General features: G+C 40.9%; 2 protein-coding genes across 3 annotated transcripts in view; both read left to right on the forward strand.

The window, feature by feature from the left end:
- Positions 1 to 5370, forward strand: part of MAJIN (membrane anchored junction protein) — a 31248-nt gene extending 25878 nt beyond the window's left edge. For both annotated transcript variants that reach the window (XM_083749725.1, XM_083749724.1), the window contains exons 12-13: positions 916 to 1197; positions 5289 to 5370. In XM_083749725.1, coding sequence (XP_083605851.1) covers positions 916 to 973 — 58 coding nt within the window. In that variant the 3' untranslated portion in view covers positions 974 to 1197; positions 5289 to 5370. The remainder of the gene's footprint in view (positions 1 to 915; positions 1198 to 5288) is intronic.
- LOC310849467 (sodium-dependent neutral amino acid transporter B(0)AT1-like) lies at positions 1075 to 21696 on the forward strand. Its single transcript, XM_083749698.1, has 13 exons — positions 1075 to 1195; positions 6775 to 7108; positions 9936 to 10076; positions 11082 to 11222; positions 13491 to 13672; positions 14869 to 14979; positions 15829 to 15941; positions 16379 to 16507; positions 17187 to 17343; positions 17803 to 18007; positions 19276 to 19435; positions 20383 to 20545; positions 21185 to 21696. The coding sequence occupies exons 2-13, from the start codon at positions 6907 to 6909 to the stop codon at positions 21395 to 21397; spliced, it is 1917 nt and encodes a 638-aa protein (XP_083605824.1). The 5' UTR covers positions 1075 to 1195; positions 6775 to 6906; the 3' UTR covers positions 21398 to 21696.
- The last annotated feature ends 1038 nt before the right edge of the window (positions 21697 to 22734 follow it).

A 22734-nucleotide genomic window follows, 5' to 3' on the forward strand; every position in this document is an offset into this window, starting at 1 on the left:
ACATTGGTAGGGCAGAACTGTGGGTGAAGAGACCCACAAACACTGTCAATTTTGACAGGATAATAACCACACATACATTCTTTGAAAAAAGGGGGTCATTGAGCTGAAAAGTTTCGGGACAATTAAAAAAAATGAATACCTGGAACAAGTCTTCCTGGAGACAGCTTACTTCCTCCCTTACCTTAGTTGGTTTTCGATGTCATATTCTTAGATAGTCTACCATGTTATTTGCCTTGTTATTTTTATGGTAAAAGTGAGCTTAAAAATGGTTATTTTCTGATGCTAATTCCTCAAAAAATATGTTTTAAAAACCCCTAAAATGTACTGTTGAGGGTTTCAAAAGATATATATACATACCAGTGAGACTTCATGCTCTCCAAACGACGTAGCATGGCAGTTAATTTAATTCTTGTATATTAGGGATAAGCGATTGTGTGCTGTTAGCATAGTGTGTGTGTGTGTGTGGGGGAATCTCCCATGTTTCTAGAGTGGTGCAATATTGTCTGTCTGTGTGCATGTTGTGGAGAGATGAGGGTGGGGTCAGTGATGTGACTTGATAAGCACAGCTTTGAAAGGAACGCAGCACAAATGTTCTAGTGTGTCAGAAGGGCTCATCCAGACTTCCTCTTCTCCCGCCGCTTTCCCCCAGGAAAACCCGATCTTTTCCGCTGAATTGGTGCAAACGTCAATCAGGTTTCCCATGGATTTGCCGTTTTCTCCAGTTCAGCACTAAATAGCATGTTTTCCTTGGGAAAGCAGCAGGGCAACTGGAAAACCACTCAGACCCATGCTTTCTAGGTAGTGTGGATGAGCCTTATCACAGGTTTCCTTTCCCCTGGAAAACCCAAGTTGCTGATATTCCACATTGTCAAGCAGTGTTCTCAGTGTGATATCCCTTTCTCCTTCTCCCACCAGCTTTCTGTTTCCACCGATACTACAGCGAATTTTTACTGGAAGCAGTCAGCCCTCCTAAAGCATTATCACTACCAGAAAGCTGTTGCTGCCTGTATCTTTTGAATGACATGAATGATTTCTAAAGAACTCAGCTTTCTAATTTAGTGCAATTGTTTTAGAAGTTGAGGGTGCTTGAAGCTCTCCTGTATACATGGTGTCTGAACCCTCATTTCAGTTTTGAATACTTAGGTTGGTTTTGAAACTTCCTCAGACATGTATTGCCAGAATTTAAATGGTTAAAGTGTGAAGGGAAATTCTGTTCCTGCACATAACTGCGGCATTATGGGAAGTCTCGCTTCTTGCTTCTTTTCTCTGGCATTCTGGGAAGTCTCACTCATAAGCTTTTCTTTGCTTCTGCACACACTGTACGAATCTGTTCCAAACACCAAGACATTCCCTCCTTGCTCAGTTCATCTTAAGTTCATGATGACCTGTTCTCAATGCATAGCTGACCACATCTACGGAACTCGATTGTTATATTCTTTCATGTTATGATCAATCATTAGTAATTGTTTTAGTCATGCTATATCAATCTTAAATTATAATTTCATGCCTGTCTAAGTTCCAGGCCCGTTTCCCAGCCTTTAATCTATTGGTGATTAATGTTCATATGTAATTCCTGCCTTGTACTTATGTTAACCAATCAGCAACAAGTTGCTTTGTGTTTGTATCAACAGTTGCTTTGTGTTTGTATCAACCAATCAGCCACAAGCACACCTGTGGCAATGTTTGTAATAATCAATAAAAGAGAGTTGCCGGGGCTTGCCCCGACAGACGCCTCTCGTGACACCTACTACTCGTCTCCCGTGATTTTCATTCCTACATCTGGTGACCCCCGACGTGCCAGATCCCTTACGCAGCCGAACCCCTGTACTTCACTTGACTGGAAAAGTCTCAGCGCGCTAATTCGTGAGTATGGGAGGGGAATTGACTAAATTGCAGAAAGAACATGCCAGGGAATTACTTTCTCTAGTTAGACAGCGGGTTGTGGGTGTTCATATTTCCTTAAAAGAAATTGAACAATTGCTTTGTGAGATCGCTTGCCAATGCCCTTCCTATCCAGAGACTGGTTCTTTGGAGGTAGAGACTTGGCAAAAGATCGGAAAGACCCTCTTCGCTGAACCGAGGGCTCCGATTCATTGTCTGCTCACCTGGCAGAAATGTGCAGAGGCCGTTGCTAAATTTGGACCCCAGTTCCCCCAGGCGTCTCCTTCGACCCCTGCTCTTCTGGCTGTAACAGACAATCCCCCCCTATCCAAAGCTTTTGCCTCCTCCTTCGCAGCCCGGCCAACCCCCCTGCCTCTCAACCGTCTCAGCCTGCTTCCATCCCCCTTCCCCCCTCCTTTGCCTGCTCCTACTGCAGCTGTGCGTGCCGCACTTTCTCAGGCAAGGCAGAAAGGGCTCCTGTCCTTAGAGGATGAATCTGAGTGGGCTGGGGAATTACCATCTGCTTTCCCTATTTCTTACACAAATCAAGGGACTGCTCGACAACAGGTATTGTACGAGACACTCCCTTATTCTGTTATGAGGGAACTAAGGAGAGCCATTGCTGATTCTGGCTTAAAATCCTCTTATGTGACAGGGATGCTGGAGGGGATAGCAACTGGTTACACAATGCTACCCCAAGATTGGAAAGATTTGATGCGCATGCTTCTGTCTCCAGCGCAGTATGTAGTTTTTGACAGTGAATTTAAGCATGGTGCTGTAACCCTGTCTGATCCGCAGCATACAGCCAATGAACTTTATGGTGCTGGTCTGTTTGATAATATAACAGCCCAGGCGACGCTGACACCTGTCCATTTTAGTCGCACTGCGACCTGTGTACAGCGCGCCTTTCGGAAAGTCCCTGTCTCAGGGCAACCCCTGAGCTCTTTTGTTAGTATTAAGCAACAACATTCGGAGTCCTACCATCAATTTATAGATAGATTGAAAGAAGCAGTCACTCGGCAGGTTGATAACACTATAGCCCAGAATGAATTGATGAAAAAATTGGCTTTTGAAAATGCAAACACCGACTGTAAGAAGGCTTTGCAGTCAATCATTAATCGCCCTAAATACGACCTGGCCGATATGATTCAAACCTGTGCAGAAATTGGCAGTCAGAGCCATGCAATGTCTTTGATTGCCAGTGCCATCCAAGCTGGCGATAAACCAACAGGTAACTGCTTCAACTGTAAGCGCCCAGGTCATTTTGCTAAACAATGCAGACCCCCTGACGGATAATACCCCCATCTTCGTCAAAAAGAAAAGAAAAGTGGGAAATGATAATTTGCTTCTGTGCCTCATTTCATGCCTTAATATAAATTCCATGATAGTGCTCATTTTAAGTGTTTTGTTTTTGCCCCTCTCTGCTTCCGCTCTTAACAGCGGTGATTCCACACCAATAAATGTGTGGGAATCTTTTGCAAAAACCCTCAATGTTTCTTCCTTTTGCCTAACTCAACAGGTATCAATAGGTGAAATCCTTGGCTCTTGTCTTATCCCTGTTTGCCATGACCCTTTTGATATGCAAAATGATACCTGGTTTTATTCATCCCTACCCCAAAATGATTCTCTTAGCACCCTTGGTTATTCCCGTTACCATCACTGGGGTAACCAATTGCGTCGACGCCCATCTCTGGCAATTGATCTGTTAACCCCATACGTGGCCTCCTCTAATGTAACTTGTGCCCGTATGGTCAATTGCACAAAAACCAACTGTGTGAAAATGGGCAAGGATAACAAATTTAATTGCTCTAATTATGTAAATATTTCATATATATATAAATATACAGAACTGCCTGAAGGCTGGTTCTGGTCGTGCCCAGGCTATACGTTTAATTATATTCCTGCGAACATTAGCCATGGTACACCTTGCTGTTTAAGCCGTTTGTCCATCATTTTCCCAAGAAGCATCATTTATCCCGCTCTCGATATCAACGCTCTGTAGAATTGAGTAATGATTGTGACGATTTTGTCTCTCTCCCTAGCAGATCTGAATATATTTCTCTAGCTGTCTCTCTCTTAGGAGTCCCTGGACTGGCTGTGCGGAATAGCAGGAATATTAATTCTTTAGCTTGCTCTGCAGCAAAAGCTCTGAACTTTACCTTGCAAGCCCTTCACCTTTTGAACAAAGAGCAGAGTGAACTCCAGCATGGTCTTCTGCAGAACCGCGCTGCTATCGATTATTTATTGATGTTTCATCACTATGGATGCGAACAAGTGGATGACATGTGCTGCTTTAATATCACTGACAATTCTAAGGCTATTCAAAAACAGATTTCTCATTTACAAAATCTCACACATCACATCAAACAGGATGTTGGATTTCCTGCTTTCTGGGATTCTTTCACCCAGTGGCTTACCGTTTGGCTGCCAAACTTTACTTGGCTTCGTAATCTCTTTCAATATGCTATCATCATAATTTGTATATTGATTTTACTATGCTGCTTCCTCCAATGCATTCCTGGTCTCATACGTCTTTTCTCTCGGTTTCTCTCTCCCCCTCAGCCACCCAATAAAATCCTTGCTGCTTACTATGCGAAATGGCAACACCAGCAGTAAACCAAAGGGGAGATATGGGCAGATTTATTTCGAGCATGCGTTGGCACACCACGTATCTCGTAGTATTTTTTGTCCCATCCTCCCTGGTGAACTTATCTTGGGCATGCGCTGGCAAACCACGTATCCCGAAATATTTTCGCCTTATTCACCCAGAATGCCTCGCAAATAAGAAAAAAGGGGGAGATGAAGGGAAATTCTGTTCCTGCACATAACTGCGGCATTATGGGAAGTCTCGCTTCTTGCTTCTTTTCTCTGGCATTCTGGGAAGTCTCACTCATAAGCTTTTCTCTGCTTCTGCACACACTGTACGAATCTGTTCCAAACACCAAGACATTCCCTCCTTGCTCAGTTCATCTTAAGTTCATGATGACCTGTTCTCAATGCATAGCTGACCACATCTACGGAACTCGATTGTTATATTCTTTCATGTTATGATCAATCATTAGTAATTGTTTTAGTCATGCTATATCAATCTTTAGTTATAATTTCATGCCTGTCTAAGTTCCAGGCCCGTTTCCCAGCCTTTAATCTATTGGTGATTAATGTTCATATGTAATTCCCACCTTGTACTTATGTTAACCAATCAGCAACAAGTTGCTTTGTGTTTGTATCAACAGTTGCTTTGTGTTTGTATCAACAGTTGCTTTGTGTTTGTATCAACCAATCAGCCACAAGCACACCTGTGGCAATGTTTGTAATAATCAATAAAAGAGAGTTGCCGGGGCTTGCCCCGACAGATGCCTCTCGTGACACCTACTACTCGTCTCCCGTGATTTTCATTCCTGCAAAAGTGAGTATTTGAATTCATAGTTCTTTCTTTTCAAGACACTGTATTTGTGTTTTAATGGAATAAACTATCATAATTTGCAGTTACTAAGACACAGCTCTTCAATATTTTAAGTTAAAATGGGTTGCTAAAAATAGAGATAGTGTGTTTTAATTCCCTCATGTTATACAGAGATCAAGTGTTTTTACAAAATTATCTGGTCCTGGTTTAAAGATTGTCAACTGTGGATACTTTAAATGTGTCACCTTCAGCTAATAATAGGATTAATTTCTGATTCTGGCAATATTTAACTTCTGTGCAATGAATACCCTGAGGGTATGCTCATATCCACTTCTTTCTCCAAGGTATATGTCATGGGAAAGTAGGATACGGTTTGCACCAATTCCTAGGTGGAATTTTAGATAATTTCCAGACTGGTTGTGGGGAAAGTAATGTTCTGTTTAAATATGGGAACATCAGAAATGTGAGCTGGGCCAGCACTTTTCTACTACAGTTTTGTACTTAAATTGGATCTTGCTCAGCTTCTGACTGATGAGGGATAGGGGAAAAACACCAGTTCAGTTCACAATTTAATGGGAACCTACCTAATTTGCACTTTCTGAAACAATAAATGAACCAACAGTTATCCTTTGAAATTCATACTACTTTGGATTTTGCATTGCAGTTGTCCAAACAATGTGTACATTAGGGGAAATGCATGTGAATCAATACAGAAATTGATTTTCGTGATGACCTTTTTAAAAAAGCAAATTGATTCAGGAATGTGTCGAACCAAATTTAAGATTAGAAAAATGAGAAATGAAAGAGAAACCAAAATTTACAGATTCATTCATCTCTATGGCTGAGAGTGGCTGTTAGAACCCTTCAGATAGGCCAGAACTATCTGAACTATCTGAACTGCCAGCAGAGCAGTTCCCCCTGCTACTTCTAATGAAATTCAGAGCTCTGTAACATTTTAATCAAATTGAGGAATCCATCCTTTGGTTTAATTTTTTGGTACCATTTATTAAATATGTTACGGTAAGTGTCTCACAAAACTTCATTTCTAATCACCTGTAACACTTTTGCCCAAATTGATCTAAAGCCCAAATATTTTGCTTACTAAGAATAATGAAATATAAGCCTTGTAAAGGCGTCAATGCAGGATGTGCAGACACTGGAAGGGGTGGGAGGTCTCAGGAAGCATGATTACTAACAGAGATTGTAGGGAGTTACAGGAACTTGGTTATGGGCTTTGATTTTGCTGGGGTAATGTCCTTCACTTTATTGCAAATGATGGTTAGCAGAGGGGTGTGGCAAGGTCTATTTAAACATACTGCTTTATGTACCTTGGAGTAAATTGCCCTGTGAATTGCCATTACTTGTCTTGATCATTTTGATACCATGCAATCACTGCTCTCAGTTGGAGCTTTGGCAGATAAGGCATTAATAAGTCTCTGAGTAACCTTGGTTAATCAAATGACTTGCTGACGCTTCCTTTCTACCCCAAGTCAGCACCATCAAGTTTAGTGTCAAAGGTTCACTATAAAGAGCTGAAGCCAGCAGCCAAGGCTCCCTTTCTTCGTCCAGCCCCAGGACCAGGTACGGATTCTTGAGCAAGGACATCCAAGCACAGAGACATCATGGTAAAACTGCAGCTGCCAAACCCCAACTTGGAACTGAGAATACCTTCCCACGAGGACCTTGAAAACCTTGAGGCTACAGAGGCGGATTCAAGACCCAAATGGGATAATAAGGCACAATACATGCTCACCTGCATAGGGTTTTGTGTAGGTCTGGGCAATGTATGGCGATTCCCCTATCTCTGCCAGAGCCACGGAGGAGGTATGTCTCTGATCACGCAGATGGTGGAGGCAGACATTTATTGAGTGAAAATGCTTGAATGGAGCGGAAAATTGTAATGTTTTTCTCAATCACTATGATTTCCAATGACAAAAAAACCACACCTAGTTTAGAGAGAACCTACAAAGCAATCATGTACCCTATCATTTGAGGAAATTGAGAGATTTGCAAATGATTGTACTATATGGTTGCATTTATTTAGAATGAAGTTCTGTTGAGTTCAGTCAGCCGAATACCTGACTATAACATGCATGGAACTGCAGCAATAATGACAGAGGTACAATTTTCTAAACAAATGGGCATTCTCAGAAAGTTAAGAAAGGCTGACCCAAATTTCTGGTGGTTTCTCATTTGTGTCTGACTGTAAAAGGGAAACAGTCATTAACATTTTAATTACAAACATGAGGTAATTTAATATTAGGATTAGTCAAGAAATGCTGTGCTTTGTACAAATGATTACTATTGTGAACAACCCAGTTCCCACGGGTGGTGGTGGTTTTATCATTATTATCATTATTAAATTAAGCAGCTTTTTTCATAATTCAAAGGTTTTTCTAACTTTCATGCAATTAAAATAGGTCTAAAATAGTTACCATTGCACCTGCTTTGTGTTGTAGTATATTTGGGGGGCAATACTCTGAAATATAAGACTACTTGATGCAGCTAATCACTTTGTAATATTTTAGGACCTGTGCCTTTTCATGCAAGTTTGTTTTTACTGCAGAAGAAAATTTCAGAAAAATAAGATCCACCAATCCACTCACACCTCTCTAAAATTACGTGTCCCTTACCCTGAGCAAAATAACCCTACCAGTGTATCAGCAACCATTGCCTACAAAATATTATTCCAGCTACACATACAGACTTGCTCACACTGCAAAAACAAACAAACACAATAGACAAACGACAACAGGGAAAGGGGAGATTTGTATTGTTTATTTCTTTATTATCCTGGCTTTAGCACATTCTAAAAGAGGGAGACACAGTGCCATCTGGGTAAGTCCAAGGCTTCTTGAAAACATATGTCATTGCATTCACTTGGTTAAAGTCCATATCCCCCTAAATCTCTTTGTTAATATACTTACTGAATCTCCACCTTGCCAAAGTGCTGATCCACAGTGTATAATGATCTGCTTGACGTCATACAGGCAGGCCAACAATCTGAGAGAGATTCAAGCTGCTTCTGACAATTTTCTTTTTTAATTTTAAAAAACAAATTCAGGAATTTCTTTTCACGCCCATTCCTCCCGTCCTGCTTTCACTGCAATTCGGGTGTGTTAATATTTATCTCAGGAAAGGGTTTATTTAAAAGCCAGTCACACATTCTCACTCACTGAAGGAGGACATGTCAATTTCTAAACTTTCAGTACTGTACTCAATGTGTTACATATTTGGCGTACTGATTAACATGGCAATTAAATATTAGTAAGAGAAACTTGCATTTTGCTCAGATACACATTCCTCATTGTTATAGGAAATCCCCACCCTGCATGCTAGTTCTAGCAGGTAAACATCAGCCGAAGATGGTTTCCAATGTGTGGCTGGAGTGCAGGCCTGCATTATGAGATAAACTTGGCCCCCTGAACTTCCAACTGCTCAATGTAAAAAAAGTGCCACTTTCAGATTTTTCAGGTAATCACAATGTGTGCTCCAAATTTCAACATAGAGGGTAACGTGAGAGCATCTTAACCATTTGAGGGAATTTACTTCATGTTCCGCTTTCTAAGGTAGAGCTGTACAAATGTTTCAGCATTGGATTAAAACAGTTTAAAAAGCATCATTTTTCTGCATAGGGCTATTAAATGATTTATGATGATTCTGTAAGAGAATTCCCCTCTGGAGGAAAATATTCCAGTATATTCAGTTGGTGACTGAACAGAAATGCCGTATGAGATAAATGATTTTGTCAGTGCTATTCTGGATCATTTCTCTCTCTTTTGCTCGCTCTTTTGACATGCTGTTTTGCTTAAGAAACAGATAACACGCCCAGTGAGCAATTGGCTATGGGAAAATGAGTGAATCTACTATGCATTTTGGAAAGCTGTTTGCTATGCATTTGGATGCTTCACAGCCAAATTTTGCATGATGGCTTCTGAGTAGGGGTTTTTTTTTTGTCTATGTTTGGATACAATTTGAAACAAGATGGTAGAATGAACCTTTCAAAACTGCACTGATGTTAACCACCGATTTCAAAACCACACTGAGTTTTGGGTTTCTTGGAATTCCCAAGCAATGCTGGCTATAAAACTACAAGTACTTTTTAAAGAAAAAAGATAATTTTGATGCCCTTTTACTCCACTCTGTCTGTCCCCCACCCCACACATGGGTTTGAGTCTTATTTTGTAACTTCTCCCTCAATGTATAGAAGTAAGACTCTCCTGAGAATACCTGAGTTTCATTTTGAAAAGGTAGTCATGTTGACAGTGTATTAGAGTGTGGCGAGAGATGATGCCTGATATTCTGCAGTAATGCACTGTTTTTTCTTGCTTCCTTAGAAAACCATGGTAAAATATACATTATTCACAAAAGGATATGCTGCAATTGCTCTTGTATCTCCTTTTCTGCATTTCCTTACCATTGCAGCCTTACCACTTTATCCCAGTTGTCCTTTTGCATTTAAAGAAAAATAAAACAATCGGGAACTCTTTAGTTGCTGTTAGATTTCAATTCCCATCAGCCCCCATGCCCTGGCCTATACGGTCAATGGTCAGGGATGCGGGGAGTTGTCGTCCAGCTATATCTGAAGGCCACAGGTTCTCCACCCTGGGTATAAAACATACAGTACTCATTTTGGATTTTACCCCTGCAGGAGCTTTTATGATCCCTTTCCTCATTTTGCTTGTCCTGGAAGGCATCCCATTGCTCCACCTTGAATTTGCCATTGGACAAAGACTTAGAAGAGGTAGTGTGGGGGTCTGGAGTGCTATCCATCCTGCCCTGAAGGGCGTAGGTAAGTTTTAATATATTTTAATACTCAGCAACATTTTGGCATTATAAGCATACATATGCTTTCATGCAAGGTGTTTAGGTTGGAATCACCATGCCTCACTCCCTCAGATTTTACTGGGGGGTTCCACACACCACTATAATCAATTTGCAACCCTCCATTTTTCTTGGAGCATAAAGTCCCGGCTTCTTTTTTGAGAAAAAATGGAAGAGTAGTGCAATCTACATGGTCCTACTTTTCCATTTTCTTTAAGAAATGGACAGTGATTTTGTTGAAGGGGGAAGAGACAAGTCTTTCAATAAAATCCAGCAAGCTGTCCTTTATCAGCTATGTGTATATTATGCATTGGTGAAAAGTAATTTGGACTTTCTTTCTTGACTTGAGACTAAAACTCAGATACACACACTGATGAGGGACCAGTCTGTGGCCTCAAATTGATTTTAACAATCAACACCATACATCCAAAGCCCTCTTATGCCACTCAAACAATCATGGAGAATTATGGGCACTATGTTTTGTTAAGGGTGTTGGGAATTGTATCTTTGTGAGGTCAGCACCCTTAAATATATGGAGATTTCTGCTTCCTTCTGTGGATTATTCTTAGAAAACTACAGTGGTACCTCTGGTTACGTACTTAATTCGTTCCAGAGGTCCGTTCTTAACCTGAAACTGTTCTTAACCTGAAGCACCACTTTAGCTAATGGGGCCTCCCGCTGCTGCCGTGCCGCCGCTGTGCGATTTCTGTTCTCATCCTGAAGCAAAGTTCTTAACCCGAGGTACTATTTCTGGGTTAGCGGAGTGTGTAACCTGAAGCGTATGTAACCCGAGGTACCACTGTACTAGATATTTCAGTGTGGAAAGGGACAGGGATACATCTTCAAAATTTTGTTGCACCTGTTAAGGTTTGTTCTGATGTCAATTTCATTTCCTCATCATTGTTCCTCAAAATCATTATTTTTTTTAAATACTAAAAGGATCTATCTAAATGCTTTCTCTCTATTCCTACAGGTATAGCAGCAATGATTGTCTCCTTCTTTGTGGGCTTATACTATAATACTATTATTGCTTGGGTGATGTGGTATTTCTTCAACTCATTCCAAGAGCCACTGCCTTGGAGTGAATGCCCACTTGCTGATGAAAACAGAACAGGTACAGATTATACTTGTAATAGTTAGCAGTCTATCATAAAGAGGCTTCTCTCTGCAAACAGCATAAGAAAATACAGTCTTTTACCAAAGATCATTTTGAATTAGGGTAATGTTTTAATCTGCTGAGCTGGAGACAACAACAATAGGAAAGCTTCCTCAAGACCATTTTGTAGTGTAAGGCTCAGAGCAAAACGTTATTTTGTTTCACCTATTGCACATATGAAAACCTTGTGTAGGGGGCAGTAAATTAATTGCATTTCTCACTAATATTAGGCTCATTGATTTCATTGGAAAGCAAATGTGTCCTACATAGTTTGGATCTAACCAATAAATACTTTCTGTCACCCCACCTCCTGCCTCATACTGGCCATTAGGAACAAATATAGGAACATAGAGATTTCCCCATTGGTCCATCCACCTCACCATTGTCTGCACTGACTGGCAGTGACTGTCCATGGTTTTAGGTAGGAGTCTCTTCCGATCCTACCTGGAGATGTCAGGGATTGATCGTGGGATGTTCTGCATGCAAAGCAGATGCTCTAGGTCCCTTGCCAAATGGCATCTCCCCATGGTAAGAATAACACTTTAAAAAGTCTTGAACCACCGTTCAGGCAACAATTCTTGCCTTCAGACACCATTCCCTTTCATAGTGTCACCCGAAGCAGGTTATTTCACACTGCTGCATGGCAAGGCCAGCCCTGAGCACAGCTGGTGGGTGCAGAGAAATCCCAGAAGCATCACTATTGCCCAGCGGTAAGATCTAAGTGACTGTCCAAACAGAAGGGCCAAGATCCAGGAAGCTATATTAACTGAGCTATCCTGCACATTATTCTGGCATCAGAACCATTTGGAAATAAGGGTGAGTTACGGTTCCAATTGCCAATGACTTTGAGGAACAGACTTTTCTTAATAATGGGTGCCCATTATCTGAAGTTCTCTTCCAAGGGAGGCTTATCGGTTCGACTCACCACTGGCTTTCCTTTGGCTGTTTTGGAAGGCCTGTTGGGTAAGCTATAGTTTTAGCAGGTTGAGCTAAGTGTTGCGTCTTGAATTCTGAAAACCACTATGAGAACTGACCTTAACATTATTTTCAAGGTGTTGTAATCTTTTAGTCTGGCTTAGAAATTGCATGGCATTTTAACTGTTTTTTTGTTTTTGTTTTGTGAACTGCCCTGGAAATGAATTATGTTTTGGTGACTCAGTAAAGTCTGATTGGTTTAAATAAATCCATGTCTGCTTTCTACCAGCAATCTAGGGTGGCACTGATTATTATACTCAATAAAAAAGTGGCCACCAATTAAAAGTAGCCGATTGGCTGAAACAATCAGTCAAACAAAGGGCTCACCCAGACTTTCTTTTGTGCTGAATCTCTAGGCATAGGTCTGCACTTTTTTTGTTGGGTCCTGCCACTTTCCCCAGGAAAGCCCACACTTTATGGCAATCTGAGGAAAACCCAAATTACTGTTTGTTCCAATTCAGAGTTAAAGAGCAGGTTTTCCTGGGGGAAATGGCAGGGCAAAAGTTTTAAAAAGCACTCAGACAGAAAAGCTCAGTTTCTACCAGGCTGGTAGAATGGAGGGTTCCTGTGTGCTGCATTTCATGCAGTGCCAATGTGTGCTTCTCTCTTTTGTTCTTGAGGGAAGAGGAGTGACTGGTCAAAGGTTGATAGGCAGAGGAGGAAGCAATAGCAACTCCACCCACCCACACCCAGTCATATTTATTTTAAATAAGTCTGCATCTTTTTACTGATTACCGGTAATTGATTAGAAGAATTGACTCAAAACATCTCAATTGCATAAAGAGGCACCCCAGTTGGGTATGAATTTCACAAGCCACTCTCGGTGTCCTTGCAAAGGTCAGGTGCTTTCTTGCCAATGTTTTTAAAACAAAACAAAACAAAAAGCTTGTGGCATAGGCCACTGAAAGTTCGAAATCAGGCAGTCATCGTCCTTGCTAAGTGTCAGATGCTAGGTTAAGATGTTTCCCCACCCCCGGAAACCTTTGTTTTAATGCTTCTGTTTCCAATGTTTTAAATTTTGTACATTGTATGTTTTATTTTTACTGTAAACTGCTCTGAGACAAGCAGTAGAAATCAGGGTATAGATTCTTTAAATGAAACAAATCTGTAAAAGTTATTGTGCACGCTCTGTTGAAATTAATGGGAGATGTGCAAGAGTGCACTGTGGTTTTTCATTATAATGGAGCTTGCACAGAAAAGCTTCCCACTGGATTGTAGCATTGCTTAATAGGACTGTTTCTTTGGTTTCAGGTTACGTGTACGAATGTGCAAAGAGCTCTTCTGTTGATTATTTTTGGTACAGGAAGACATTAAATGTCTCCACCAATATTGACGAGACTGGAACTGTACAGTGGTGGCTGCTGTTATGTTTAGTATGTGCCTGGGGAGTGGTGTACGTGTGCACAATTAGAGGCATTGAAACAACAGGAAAGGTACTTTTGTCTTGTATGAACAAAATCAGAGCTACTTCTTATATTCTGTTTTCCAACCATTTTAGGGATTGCTGCATCTGCTTTCCCCCAAACTGGGCTCACAGACTTGTCTCTGTGTGTGCTGATTTAAGCGGGGCTTGGGGTGTGTTTAATACCCTGGATGGTATCTTTGGGCCAGAAGGGGGCAAAACATTCTCCTTGTTGATGGCCACTTCTTTCCCAACAGATCCTTCTCCACCCTGCCTCAGCTTTCACTTTACTATTTATTTTATTTACTTGTTGTTTTTATCAGTTGTCTCACGCAATGTGCTGTTCAGCTATACAGAGCCCTAATATAAAACAAAGGTTTAAAAACATGCTAAAATATGAGCAGTTTATAATAATGATCAAGCCTAGCAACAACAACACGTATCGGCACCAGTGTACACACATGCCCCAGAACAACCAAATACAGCACAAGGGGACAAACAGAGGGGTGGAAATTCCATGTTTGCCGCAACGTCTATACTGTGGCATTGTAGGTAAGAACAAGCCCTTGTCTCAATGTGTGACCTGTAAACTCTAAAGAAATTGCAGCACATAGTGTTATCTGAGGCCAGGTTCAGATGTATTGCTGAATCAGAAAAGTCATTTGTAAATATATGCAGATACAAGCCAGATTATTGTAGTGCTTATGCAGTGTGGGTTTGGTTTCATGTGGTACAGCCTCAATCTGATCTGCTACCATCTAGACAGACTGAGTGATGTGGTTCCTTCCTGAGCTACATCATTCACCTGATCCACTTGGTTCTTGTTTTAGATGACACCCATATAATGTGGGGTCAGACCCTGCAGAAGTAGCTCCCATAGAACAATTACAGTTTGTACACCTGCAATACTGGCAACAGATAGTACATGCAAATCTTTATGGTTTTTCTCCCAGTTCCATCCTTTCCATGCCATTTTTCATTGAAACAAATTTACCCCATGCTTTAAATTTTCCTTGGGGGTTTATGTTGTGCCATCAATGCACGTGGCAATTTACAGAGTAATGTTAAGTAGTGGGGAAGGCAATTCTCGGCTCTGAAAGTGACAAATAAAAATTTCAACAGTGTGGGAGACAATAGAGCTGTGGATGGGAAGGAATGAAAGAAGTAAGAGTAACAAAAGAGGCGTATTCATGTTGTGCGTATTCAATTGACATATTCCTTCTCCAGGCCGTGTATGTAACATCAACACTTCCTTATGTTGTGCTTACAATTTTCCTGATCCGTGGCTTAACACTGAAAGGATCAACCAGTGGAATTGTATATCTCTTCACGCCTGATGTAAGTATTGATTAGATCCCCACCCACCACCCCAAGTAAACAGAATAACTGAAAGTTTGAAGAGAAATGAGCCATTTGCAGCATTATTTACACTGATTATTTTCTGGATATCATTAAGCCCTCCATGATCAAAGTCATATAGACAGACAGACATGCCACTTTGCTGAGGGAGAGGGGTTGCATAGTAAATGGTGATGCCCTGCCCTCTCCTACCTGTGTGTTTAACGTGTTAGCTGAGGCTCCTGCAAATATCACCTGCTGATTCAGCAGTTTCCCAGATGATTGGGGGGGGGCAATTGTGTTCCACCTTGACACATAAAACCCTCATTCTGCCTGGCTCTTCAGTCCGAGCAACTCATCTCTCTAATCAAGAGCATGGGAGGTGCCCTATTTCAATGGAAGCATATATCATTTGCACACAGGTAGCAAATGAGGTCCAAGCATGGTTCATAGCCAGTAAGAAGATCGCAAGTAAAAGACCGGGGAAAAGCCTCTTCGTCAGACACTGGAGGACTGCTGGCAGTCAGTGTTGACAGGAAGGAGCTAGATAGACAGGGCTAAGGCAGGTTTCTCTTGAAAATCTTATGCCTGGCTGTCCACACGCATAGCCTTCCTTGCCTTGCCTGTCCATTCTGCACCCTTCTCCTCCTATGGACAGTTCCTTCAACCTGCCTGCTGGATTATGCACTGAATGACAGGAGTAGGATGGTCCTAGTGGTGGGATTCTCCCATACCACACTTTATATTAAATGAACAGGTTGCATGCTCAGAGTCAGCTAGGACATGCCTTTGTTCCATTTTAGCTGTAAAGTTATCCAATTTTTGAAGCTCTTTTGTTCTGTTCCTCAGGTTGCAGAATTGGCTAGCCCAACCACTTGGCTTGATGCTGGAGCTCAAGTATTCTTTTCATTTTCCCTTGCCTTTGGAGGCCTCATCTCATTCTCTAGTTATAATTCAATTCAGTAAGTTGCCATACCAAATAGAAAAAGTCAATTTTAGAACACAATTTCACAATTGGTAGTAGTTCCTTTCTTGACAGTGACCCCCCCCCCCCACAATCCTATCTCATAAGTATCTTGGAAGGCATGTGTTCTTCCTGAGCAAAACAAAAAGAAAACAAAAAACAAATGGGAAGAAGAAAGCAAGTAGCTCAAGATCGAGGTCTAGAAAAGTCCTTCCTTCTCCTTTCTTTCATATTGAAGACTGTGTATTACTGTTTGTAGCACAATTCTTATCATGCAAGATGTAGGAAACTGAGCAACCAGGGCTCACACACACGTTTCTCCACCTCCCCACCCCACACATTTCTACCTCACAAGTCCCAGAGGTACATAAGCTTGAGAGACAGTGACTGGCCCAAGATCACCCAATGAGCTTGTTTCTGTGTTTTGGTTTCCAGTAACAACTGTGAGAAGGACGCTCTGACTATCTCTGTGATTAATGGCCTCACATCCATTTATGCAGCTACTGTCATATACTCAATCATTGGATTCAGAGCAACAGAGAGATATGACAATTGCTTTAGCCAGTAAGTTTTTTTCCTGTTTTCCAATTAAAGTGTCCCAGATCATTGTTCTCTTCCCCCTCCCCAATATGAGAGCCAATTGCACAGACAATTATAGTTCCAGGGGTTTGTGGGATCAGTTGTCTTCTCTAATAAGCAAGCAACACGGGCAGAACTGTCAATGATGTGGGAAAACAGTGGGCATGTGGTTGCCAGAACATTTTCTATGTACAAATAACCCTTGTTGTATCTGGGCAAACATTAGCTATTTACAAATAGGAGAGAGCATGTAAGTTAATTTATTTTAATGCTCTGCCCTCAGCTCTCTTAACTTAGCTAACAACTTTGTCCTTGTGGCACAGGAAATATAGGATTTGGGAGGCATACCTTTCCATATTATTAAGAACTCTGCCTCTAAGGATCTGATATCTTTTTATTTAACTGATGCCTCTATTTTTATTACTGCCTGATAAAGTACAGTAGCAAAATACTTTCTATTTTCAATAGAAATTAGGAAGCAGATGGTAAAGTCAGAACTTACTTTTGACCCCACTGTAATGTATCTGCATTCTTTTAAATGTGTTGTTCTGTGAGCATAAAAAAATTATTTACTAATTCATTGTCATAATGATAAAACTTAAGAAATCTGTGTGAAGAGGCATTGACTGAAGAGGCATTGACTGCTTTCCTTTTGCATTTGCAGAAATATCCTCACCCTGACAAATGCATTTGATTTGCCAGAAGGTAATGTAACCCAGGAAAACTTTGAACAAATGCAAGCTTGGCTCAACACGACAGATCCAGCAACCTTTGCAACTCTTACATTTCAGACCTGTGACCTGGAATCATTCTTAAGTGATGTAAGGTGATAACATGGAAGCTAACAAGATTATAATAAAGGACTTTATATCAATAAGCATGAGTCACTTCCATATTACTGGTGAACCATTAATTATGATTTACCACATGTGTCCTGGACCATTGTAAGACCCAAATTATATAAACATAAATGAAAGAGAGAGAGAATTTATTTACCCTCTTGGAAATTATCGTAACTGATTTTAGCATATGGCTGCTGTTGCTTGAACAAAAACTTTATTCATTGTAGCTTTTGTGATTATTTTATCTGGTTCTATTCTTGTACTCTTCCTTGGGTGCTTTGGTGGAAGAGCAGTTAGTGATAGAATGATAAATGATACAGTCCTATTGGCTTAGGAAGTTGGCTGTAGTTGGTCTAACCTGAGTGACTTAAAGTGTGTTTTAAAATGATCAATAATTGTATGTCTTATTCCATCTATATCTATTGCTATTTTCTACAGGGTGTTGAAGGAACTGGCTTAGCATTTATTGTCTTCACTGAGGCCATCACCAAAATGCCTGCCTCGCCAATATGGTCCATCCTCTTCTTTATCATGCTGTTCTGCTTAGGTTTATCATCTATGTTTGGGAATATAGAGGGTGTTATGGTGCCATTGAATGATCTCAAAATCATACCGAAAAAATGGCCTAAGGAACTTGTTACAGGTTAGTTGAAAGAAATGGTAGTATAATCAGGGTGTTGCCACAGAGGGATTGCAAAGGGTCATCATAATTCAAGTAGTATATTGCTTCTTTCAAGTTAAATGATGTAATACTTTATTTTCATTGGGTGGAATTCAGTATTGCACTAAGACAATAGTTCAATCAGAAAAAGCATTTCTGTTTGCCAGAAAGAATGCTCTTTCCCTTTCCCCCTGTTCTGTGGGGTCCTCCTGACCCTCCTCAGCAGTTTTGGGTTGGTTGCAGCGGTCATGGTGCAGAGGACGGCTGGGGAAAAGTACTATTGCATCAACAGGCTTTGTTGTGTTGGCTTTTGCTAGCACAACAACTTAGTTGAATCTGACCCAGTATGAATGAAGCATGTTTTAAAGATGATGGTAAAAAGTCAGCAACTTGCTCATGAGTTTTGCCAGCAAGCCAGGCAAAGTGAAATCACTGTAGCTACTCAGAGGACTGTATTTGCAGCCAAACACAGTAAAGCAACCCCTGCTGCTGAATATTGCTGATGGAGGAGAAGGGAATTGATTGTGAGCATGTAGCTTTGGATAGCAGTCAGCTTTTTTGCTTTTTTTTTTTTGCACAGCAACCCTTTTGAGATGGACCAGTCTATCTGAGGTGTTCAAACTATGAATTTCAGAAGCAGTGTCCTTACAAATCTATAACTATTCCTAACTTCCTAAATCTATAACAATAATTGAAGGAGCCATTTCTTTTCTTTTCCCCTTGACTTTAAATCCTCCATAGAGTTCCAAAAACTGAATGGCTTTGTTTGCACATTGCAATCAACCATAGATTGCAACTTTTTTGGTCTGTTTCTGTCTTCCCAGCTACTGTTCAGAGGAAAGAACACACCATTCTTGGCTTAGTGTTATGTCTGAGCCAGGGATCTTGGTTTGTTTCACTCACAGCAAGCCACAACCTGTACTCAATGTTTCTTCTTGGCTTACTGAGCATGCTTTGTTGGAATGAAACAAATCATAGCTCCTGGCTTGGATGTAATACTATGGCAGAAATCAGCTTCTTTCCTACCAGAATGAGCAGAGGGTGGGAGAGACAGTGTGTTTGCAATAAACTGTTAACTTGTTCACCGTGATGTGTGAAAACTGGATCAATACATTTTCTTCATGTCTAGCTGATTTGATCCTTGAGGTGTTGTCAATGTTTCTTGTATTATAATATTTATTTAATTTTCTTAGTTTATCTTTCTGCTTCACATTTTATTTTATTTGATCGTGTTTGCTGTTTCTTTACAGGATTGATTTGTGTGACATCTTTCTTGCTTGCCATTATTTTTGTGCTGAGATCAGGAAACTATTGGTTGGCTCTGTTTGATAATTTTGCTGGTTCCATTCCTTTGCTGATAATTGCTTTCTTCGAGATGTTTTCCGTTGTCTACATATATGGGATAGACAGGTAAGATGTGAAACCTTCTCAAATAGAAAGTGTCTCTGGATTCCTGTCAGCCACAAATTCTGTAGCTAGATTTGTGCAAGCCACTTATTCTCCCACCCGCCTCTCAAAAGTACAAGGAAAATAATTTTATTTGTTCAACAAAAATTATATACTGCTTGATTGTAATAAAATCTCTAAATGATTTATAAGTCCACCTTACTGGACTGTTTTAAGGATTACAAATATAATGCATGCAAAATGCTTTGCATCCTGGACCCTGCCCCATGGTTCTCTTTGCCCTCCACCAAACACCCATCAAGTGTAACAAAAAAGATATTTACATTTCCCTGTTTCCCAGCCAAGTTAATCACACCCTTTTGTCTTCATCTGGGTTTGTTATTCCTGGAATGGCTACCTGTCTGGCATTCAGGTATCAGGATGCCAGGAATTATCACTCAGGCAGAGGGGCTGCTGAGTAGCTGAGCTCACATGTCTATATGAATTTCTGAAGTTTTCCCAGTGAGCCAGTACATAGATACATTTATCAGTGAATTGTTACATTTGGTATCGTGCAGCAAAGGCCCTTTGAATAGATAGGAAGAAACTGTGATGGGGTGTTTTGTGGGGACAAATCACAAAAGTCACAAAAGCAATTGTGCTGGTTTTGGTAGTGGGCTGCATGTGCATGATATCTGCTGGAGGGGCAACCCCCCCAACCTATACATAAATTCCTGCAACAGTTTGTCTACACTTGATAACCAGCTTCTGAATGTAAGAGCCGATTCCATTACAAGATATAACGTTTTAGGCAATGCAAGCAGATATGGAAGTTCTGTCAGTTCTGACGTATCTGTAATGCCCTCTTTCCTTATGACAGTTACCAAGTAATGAATATGCATGTGTGAGTTGGCCCTTAATCTGTCCAAAGCAGCTTGGTTTCTCTAAACTTCCTTTCTCTTTATTATCAGATTTAATGATGACATTAAGTTCATGATTGGACACAAACCCAATATCTTCTGGCAGGCCACCTGGAGATTTATCAGTCCTCTTATCATGTTGGTTATCTTCCTTTTTTACTTCGTGGTGAAAGTGAGAGAAGAAATACGATACAATGTCTGGGATCCCGAATACGTAAGTACGCATGTTCAAAAAAGCACACCCCCCCCCCCCGAGTTATTTTATGGGTTTCTCTTCACACATGCTGTTCTCAGCAAGCGTTTGATTGCCCAATCCACAGTTTGCAACCCTTCCCACACCCCCACAAGGACTATTTGCTGAATATCTTGTTGGGGCAGATGAAGAAGAACAATTTGTTTCCCCTTAGGGAAAATAAATTACCTGCTCTAAATTGGCTACTAATTGAAATTAAATGATTGATAACAATCCCTGTTAAGGCATGCCTGCATTGAATGGGACCTCAGACTGGATATAGACACATTTTAAAAAAGCTTGTAAATTTTCTTGTAAACATAAAGTGAAATCACATTGGCGAAAGAACTCCACAGCGCTGTCTGGTGTCACAGTGTTTTAATACACTTTTTCTTTACTAATGTAGCTGAGTTCTCAGTTCCCTTTAGCGGTGCTGGGTATACTAATTTGGCCTTTGCAAAAGCAAAAATGTAAGTTTCTGGCACTGCTCTTCCTGCACTCCAAGGAGCCTAGCTTAAATGCAGTTCAGGGGGGATGGGTAGATGGATGCCTTTAGGTTTCCATCTTTTCTGCACCATCACTACCTACAACTATCTGAGAGGTGTGTCGTCTTTTCCTCAGGACCTGTTTCCCAAATCAATGTCGATAAAATATCCTGACTGGGTTTATGCTATCATCGTAGTCCTTGCAGGAATACCAAGCCTGTTTATCCCTGGGTTTGCTATCTACAAAGGCATCCAAAGTTTATGCAAGAGGAGAAATCCTGGACGGCAGGATCTGATCAGTGCCATATCAGAAGCATCAATAAATGGAGAACTGAAGAACAAAGTGTAATTAACTCGCCTTCCTGAGGTGTTACAGGAAGACTTTTCAGTGAGAGATGGTGCAACACTGATGTCTCCCTCTCCTGAGTTCAGGATTAGAGCTGTTAAAAGGTTAGCGGGTCCCAGAGTCTAAATGAGACTAATGCACTTTGAGTGACTCTCCTTACCAGTAGTGCTGGATTAGCAGGTGGTTAATACAGATGTCTCTTTTATCCAAACATGCACCTGTAATGCTTTGTTTCCTATCTTATGTGTGCCACCATGTTGGTCAAATAATGTATTATTAAACAAAATGCTATTCGAGTGAAATATGCATAGTTTTGGTTCTTCTTTTTTACCACTTGTTTCGATTCTGTGTTGAGCTATTTCAATTGCTTTTGTTTGATTTGCTCATTGCAAACAGATGAAAGTCTTTAAATTTTGATAATAAACCTGATTTGCAATGGGAGTTGAATAATTTCAGTTGCAACTGTATGTTGAACTGAATGCTGAAAACAATAGACATTTGTATGAATGACTCAGCTTGTCACCTGTTCTGCTATTTTGAAGTTATAAAGGGAGGTGGCAGTATGATGTCATAGCTCAGTAGCAGAGCCCATGCTTTGCATCCCAGATTCAATCTCCAGTTTAAAAGATCAGGTGGCAGGATAATGGGAAAGACATCTAGTCACTGCTAGTCAGAGTAGACAGTAATGCACTAGATGAGCCAATATTGGCAGCACACAGCAATTTCATCAGTTCTTGGCAGAGCTCTTAAAAGCACAGGACTTAGATGTGCTTTCTCTAATTACACAGAAAGAAACGTTAGAGCTGGAAATGTTTGCTAATTTTCTTTTAAGGTTCAGTCTCCGTCTTCCTTAAGTCTTCTATCTTTTCCTGCAAAGCCACACGTAGAATGGGAGAGGCAAGACAAGAAAAGAAAAGAAAAGGAAAGAGGAAGCATAAGGAAAATAATGCACTCTCTCCAGATTAGTTTCATTCATTACAATTTGCTTAAAGGCATTTTGTCTCCTATAAGCAGATGGAGACAAAGGTGTTAAGCAATTGTAGCTTGGGTGGGGCGGGGCCAGGGGGGCACAGTTTGCAGGATTTGGGGGAAGTCATGTGCTTTACATGTACTTAATCCAGGGGTTGGCAAGGTTTACCTTGCCTGGGCTGGTTCACTCCAGCGGAGATCCTTCCATGGGCCAGATCACGTGTGTGTGTGTAGGCGCGCGTGCCCACGATTTCTGGTGTTGCACAGATGCGATTTCCGGCACCACAGAAGCGAGTCCTTGCACCACACTGCGCCTGTTTAGCGCAACGTTTGCAAACTCGCTGAGCAGGAGGCTCAGTTCTGGAGTGGCT

The sequence above is a fragment of the Podarcis gaigeae genome, assembly GCF_964106915.1.
Source record: "Podarcis gaigeae genome assembly, chromosome: 7".
Classification (NCBI taxonomy): Eukaryota; Metazoa; Chordata; class Lepidosauria; order Squamata; family Lacertidae; genus Podarcis; species Podarcis gaigeae.

Excerpts from the sequence above, each read along its gene's own strand:
- LOC310849467 (XM_083749698.1), top strand. The coding sequence starts at position 6,907 with ATGGTAAAACTGCAGCTGCCAAACCCCAACTTGGAACTGAGAATACCT. Across the intron at positions 15,942-16,378 it reads TCTAGTTATAATTCAATTCA|TAACAACTGTGAGAAGGACG; the intron begins GTAAGTTGCCAT and ends TTTGGTTTCCAG. Across the intron at positions 16,508-17,186 it reads TATGACAATTGCTTTAGCCA|AAATATCCTCACCCTGACAA; the intron begins GTAAGTTTTTTT and ends TTGCATTTGCAG.